This window comes from Ctenocephalides felis, unplaced genomic scaffold (assembly GCF_003426905.1).
Source record: "Ctenocephalides felis isolate EL2017-DRISC unplaced genomic scaffold, ASM342690v1 CF-g0.4_SCAFFOLD_03571, whole genome shotgun sequence".
NCBI classification, from domain to species: domain Eukaryota; kingdom Metazoa; phylum Arthropoda; class Insecta; order Siphonaptera; family Pulicidae; genus Ctenocephalides; species Ctenocephalides felis.
In genome coordinates this window covers 60,302,029-60,308,749 of record NW_020539725.1, presented here as the reverse complement: position 1 = coordinate 60,308,749, position 6,721 = coordinate 60,302,029, and the positions used below count along the sequence as shown (strand labels likewise).

At 27.5% G+C, this 6,721-nt stretch overlaps 1 protein-coding gene across 1 annotated transcript; it reads right to left on the bottom strand.

Moving 5' to 3' along the window:
• Positions 1–728: 728 nt before the first annotated feature.
• On the bottom strand, positions 729–2,237 carry LOC113384627 (geranylgeranyl pyrophosphate synthase-like; the record flags this gene model as incomplete). The annotated part of the gene is given in 3 exon segments (XM_026622373.1): positions 729–873; positions 1,821–1,975; positions 2,045–2,237. Coding segments are annotated over 3 exon segments (348 nt in total), but the record flags the coding sequence as incomplete, so codon positions are not given.
• Positions 2,238–6,721: the final 4,484 nt, after the last annotated feature.

Here is a 6,721-nt window from a genome sequence, read left to right as displayed (position 1 = left end):
GGGATTTTTTTGAACATTTTTCACCGAAACCGCTGGACATGACTTTGCAAAAATTTAATCAATCCTGCATTTCGTCAATACAAATAAAATGTATTTTGAATCATTCAAATCGGATGCTCCGTACTCTCAAAAACTCGATTTCTATTTTCTGCACTCTTTGCTCCGTATCTCCGTAACGGCTGGACCTGCCTTTGCCAAAAACTAATCAGTACATCTCCCTATCAATAGGAATCAAAAGGTAAATGAATCATTCAAATCGGTTGATCCGTGCGCCCGAAAACGTGGACGAAAAATAGTATCCATACATACTTACATAAACACATACATTTTTTCTAAGATATGCCAAAAAAGGCAAAGTTTTAAAAATATCTAAATTTCAATGGATCAATGAATTTTTTAGTCATGCAGGTTGCATTAAGGCTTAATGCCACTTAAACCCAGTTTATTTATTTTGTTGCTCAATTCTGAGAGCATTATTTGAAATATAATATTTGTCCATCGGTTTATTTTCATTCTTTAACTCTGACTTACACAAATGTAAACTTTGAAGCTAAAAATAGCAAAAGTGATGTAAACATAAAACATTTCTGTGCAACATCTGTTGCAAACTGTTTTTATAGACATGCAAATCATTTTGTGGGAAACAGATTTTATATACTTATGTACATATTAGTTATTTTATTTTTTATTTGTTAGTTTTTTCTCATAAATCTAATTAATCTACTCACTTCTGGATGTCCCAAATTAATAACTTTCTCGAGTGCAAGAAATAGCACATAATTGGCTGCATTTATTGTACTTGCAACCCCGTAAATCGAATGGGCAACTGGGATTCCTCTGCGAAGTATAGAATTATCCTGAATGTCATCGATTCTGATAAAAAACATTGTTAGTGGACAAAGGGACACGAGACACAGGAGAATAAATAATATAATTATATATATATATATATATACTATGATAATTATTAAGCTTACAAAAGAACAAATAAAAATGTTTTTAATTATGACACAGATGATCAATAAGATACCTTTCGAGGTACATCATAATTATTAATTATTGCATAATAAAACAATTATTTTGAACTCTATCAATTTCTACCATATTAATATATTAAATTTAAACTTTTCTAAGTATTAACAACAGGTTTTGTATAGGAATAAACAAATTTAGCTAATAATTTCGACATTAGGTCACTTCTTTTTGGTAACGGAGTAATCCTTGGATATAAATATATATATATACTACAAATTGTATATATATATATATATATATATATATATATATACTATAATTATTATAAGAGCTTACACAAAAACCAATGAAGTTATATTTAATCAAGCTTGTAATCGATCGATAGAACACCCCAATATATATATATATAGCATAATTATTAATAATTGTATAATAGATTATAAATTTTGTGATATATATAATCTAAACATAACAATATATATAATTACAACTTTTTTGAGCATTAACAAAACTTTGTTCAGAAAAATTTAACAAATTTAACAATTGGTGCAAAATTGAGGTTATGTCGACATGTTTAGTTTAACAAATTAATAATTATGTATATATATACAGATATATTCAAAAATTGCATTATTTATGTGTATATATATTATATATATATATATATATATTACATAAAAGTATATTATTTACTATATTTCTATTATCCTAAAGTGAGGTTATGTCACCTCTCTTGGTGCAACATATTAGCGTTTACACGTATAAATATACCTATATACATACAAATAAGTATGTATATACCTACAAACAACAAATTTAAATCCAAATTATCAATTATTACTTACAAAAGACTAGAATTATGTAGCATTTGCACAATATCGCCGACGGCTGACAGTTTGTCATTCGGAATCTTCATCCAGTAATTAAAGGCAAGGGCTAATTTTGCACGAATTTGTTTACCAGGAACTTGTTGTATATATACAAACGGTTGCAACAATTTCTAGAAATATAATAGATACATAAAAAATAAATTTTGTGATTTATTATTATTATTATTGTTGATAATTACTTCATCCTGTTCTTTGGAGTAAGCTTGGGCGTTCGTTGTAAAAGACATTTCAATTTAATTGGTGTTTTTGTTTGTGTTATTAATTTGTACTTAAGAGATCATTAATAATTTTGACTTTTGATTTTGTTTAAATTTTGACGTTTTGTTTTATTGACGTTTAGATTAGAAAAGATGTACGTCCGCACACGCGTGTGTCGTTTGTTAGACTGCGGCGGAAGAAGGCGCGTTGTTTGAATTTGATTTTTTGTTGGAGGGATTTTTACAGGGCCGAATTTGGTTAAATAATAAATGTTTTGTTGTGAAATTGTATGTTATCTATTGGTTTGTGTGTTGTGGATATCCAGGGCAGGAATTGTGATGCTGGGTTTTTTATTTTTTAAGTTGTGAGTGAAATTGTGCAAGATGGACCCGGTGGACTTTGGCAATTTTTGAAGTTGATATAAAGAATTACTTGGCGGAGTTTTCAGGATTTTGATATAATTATGTATAATTTTTACGCTTGTAAAATGATGTTTTGAGTATTATAATTGTCCAGAGCCGAAATTGGAACGTTAGGTCTTTTATTTTCCAAGTTGTGATCAAAATTGTAGAACATTGACCCCAACGCGTTTTATCTCATTTTAAATTTATTATAAAAACAATTGATAGGGTTTTACTATGGCGCATTTTAGGAAATTATATATAAATTTTATTAGCAAATGTTTGTAAATTAGAGGTTCAAGTGTTATGAATGTGCAGGACCGGATTTAGAATCCTAGGACTTTTATTTTCCAAGTTATGATCATAATTGTGGAATATTGACCCACAACTATTTGCCTAATTTTGAATTTATTATAAAAAAGATAGGGTTTTACAATGGCGAATTTGGAGAAGTTATATAAAAAAAATTTAGGGAAAATGTTTTTAAATTATTGATTTAAGTGTAATAAATGTCCAGGGCTGGAGTTAGAATCGTAATTTCGATAATTATCAAGTTGTGACCAAAATTGTAAAACACTAACCCAGAACTATTTGACTAATTTTGAATTTATTATAAAAAAATAAGGTGTTACTATGGCGAATTTGAAGAAATTATATATAAATTTTATTGGGAAATGTTTGTAAATCAAAGGTTTGACTGATATGAATGTCCAGAACCGGACTTAAAACCTTAGGCCATTTATTTTCCAAGTTATGACCAAAATTGTGGAACATGACCCGGTACGTTTTGACTAAATTTACATTTGTTATCAAGATTTCACTAAAGCGAATTTTGAGAATTTATATATAAATTTTATAGGAAAATGCTTGTACATTAAAGGTTTAAGTATTATGAATGTCCAGGGCCGAATTTAGAATCCTAGAATTTTTATTTTCCAAGTTATGACCAAAATTGTTGAACATGACCCATCACGTTTTGACTAAATTCACATTTGGTGCCAAGGTTTTACTGAGGCAAATTCTGAAAATTTATATATATATATATATATATATATATATATATATATATACATTTTTCTGGAAATTGACCCACATTTATTTGACTAATTTTTAAAATTTAATATAAAAGATTTGATAGGGCTTTACAAGGGCCAATTTCAAAAAATTAAATATAAATTTTATTGGGAAATGTTTGTAAGTTAAAGGTTGCAGTGTAATAAATGTCCAGGGCTGGAGTTAGAATCCTAATTTCAATAATTTCCAAGTTATGATTAAAATTCTTAAACATGACCCGGCACGTTTTGACTAAATTTACTTTTGTTATAAAGGTTTATCTGAGGCAAATTTTGAGAATTTATATATATAAATTTTATGGAAAAATGTTTTTAAATTGAAGGTTGAAGTGTTATGAATGTCCAGGACCGGATTAAGAATCCTATGACATTTATTTTCCAAGTTGTGACCAAAATTGTGAAACATGGACCCAGAAATATTTGACTAATTTCAAATTTATTATAGAACATTTGGTAGGGTTTTACAGATGCTAATTTGAAGAATTTATATATAATTTTTATGGAAAGTGTTTGTAAATAAAAGGTTGAAGTGTTATGAATGTCCAGGATAGGATTTAGAACCCTAAGACATTTATTTTCCAAGTTTTGACCAAAATTGTAGAACATTGACTCAGAACTATGTGACTAATTTTAAAATTATTATACAAAAAATGATAGGGTTTTAAAATGGCAAATTTGGAGAAGTTATATGAAAACTTTTAGTGGGAAATGTTTGTAAATTAAAGGTTTGAGCGTTATTAATGTTCAGGGCCGGATTTAGAACCCTAGGACATTTATTTTCCAAATTGTGACCAAAATTGTGGAATATTGACCCACATTTATTTGACTAATTCTAAATTTATTATAAAAAAATGATAGGGTTTTACAATGGCCAATTTCAAAAAACCATATATATACATTTTATTGGGAAATATTTGTAAGTTAAAGGTTTAAATGCCCAGGACCGGATTTTGAATCCTAGGACTTTTATTTTCCAAGTTGTGAATAAAATTGTAGAACATTGACCCACAACTATTTGACTAATTTTAAATTTATTATAAAAGTATGATAGGGTCTTATAGAGGCAAATTTAGTAAAACAATAAATAAATATTATGCACAGAAAATTTATAGAGCTGATTTTAATATAAAGGTGGTTAAATATTTTGTAAAAATACAAATTTGAAAGTTTTAAATATTCTTTTCCGAAATTACAACTCTGGATTCATTATTTATTATGTTGTGGCTAAAACTGTGGGGTTTTGCGCACTTTGATTAATGTCCAAGTGGCTTTACAGAGACGAATTCGATACAATATTAAATACTTAAATACTTTAATAAATATACATTCAACTGTCAAAAACGTCAGGGCCGCTATTATAACCCTAAGAAATTTTTTTATAGAAAGTTATATGTATTCATTATCAATATTCAGTCACGATTTTAAAGTACACCAAGTTGCTCTAGGGCCCAATGATGTTAGACAATATCGTAGATTATTTAATTTTGCACAAATTTGCCAAAACCTGCATTTAAATTAGACAAGCCCTTTAGAAGTTACAAGACCTCTAATAAATAAATGCACGATAAATGAGTCTCTGAACTATATACAGTACGGTGGGTCAAATTAGGGTCAAGAATTTGTGACGTCACATATATCGTGTGGGGTATCATTTGAAAGGACTCGACGACCCCAATTCCAATATCAAATTGACGGACTTGAGAAATTAATAGTCTTCCGTACAACCCTATTAATTTTTTTAAATATGTGACCCTATACATTTTTTTTAATATGTGACATCAATTTTCTATTTTGTTGTAATAAAGTTGTGGATTACTTCATTTTAAAAAAAATTGTCGAATAGAGCATTTAAATTGAACAAGCCGTTTAAAAGTTACCATGATTTCTATATATGGTGTGATGGGTTAAATAAAGGGTCGAAACGTTTTGACGTCACATATATCGTGTGGGGTATCATTTAAAAGATCTCGACGACCCCAATTCAAATATCAGATTTACAGACTTGAAAAATTAAAAGAGTGCCGTACAACACATTTTTTTTAAAGATGTGACATCAATTTTCTATTTTATTTTAATAAAGTTGTTGGTTACCTAATTTTACACAAATTTCTTGAACAGAGCATTTAAATTGAACAAGCCGTTTAAAAGTTACAATGATTTTTATATACGGTGCGATGGGTCAAATAAAGGGTCGAAACGTTTTGACACACTTATGTCGTGTGGGGTATCATTTAAAAGGTCTCGAAGGACTGAATTTAAATATTGAACTAGAAAAGCTTAAGAATCAATAGAGTTCCATATACCACTTTTTGAGTTTGATGCTTTCAATTTTAAAGTTTAACGACTTGCTGTAGAGACTCATTATATTAAATAATTTGGTACAACCTTTAAATTTATACAAATTTGCTAAATATTATATATATATATATATATATATATATATAATATATAAATGAATGCATATGGAAATATATCCAAGGTCGTGAACAATCGATAAAAACTGCAAAATTGCAAATTTATTATAAACGTTTGCAAAAATAAAATATAATTTGTTGTTTTTTATTTTTCCTATCGGGAATGTTTTTATCGCTTGTTTTGGTTATGAATAATATAATTATTTTGCATTTTTTGCAATTTTTAAAAATAATTATTTAACAAAATATTTGTACGGATAAGATAGTATTTTAACTTTTGTAAAATATCTCAATTTTTACCTTTGAATTTTTTTATTAATATATATACAAATAACTTTTAAATAACACTAAATCTATATAAAGTTATCAAAATAATAACAACTATGACACTTTGTATTTTATATGTTACTACAATGTTACCTTTTTGTTACGTAACAGAACTAAGTTCATCATAAACTTAATTTACAAAAAATATTATTATCCAAACATAGAAAATATAATTGCGTCAAAATAATATAAATATAACAATGTAACAATTAACTTAATGGCTTTGTTTCGCGTTTGTTGCGTCGCTGTTACATTCTTGTTTCATAACAGTACACATTGTATTAGAAATTTTATATAAATTAATAACAATAACATGTTTTTTAAAACCTAACGGCTTTTCACGTTAAATAACTTTTATGTTAATCTAAGACACTTTTGTGCCTTAAATGTTACTACAATGTTACGTTCTTGTTACGTAACAGAACTAAATTAATCATATACAT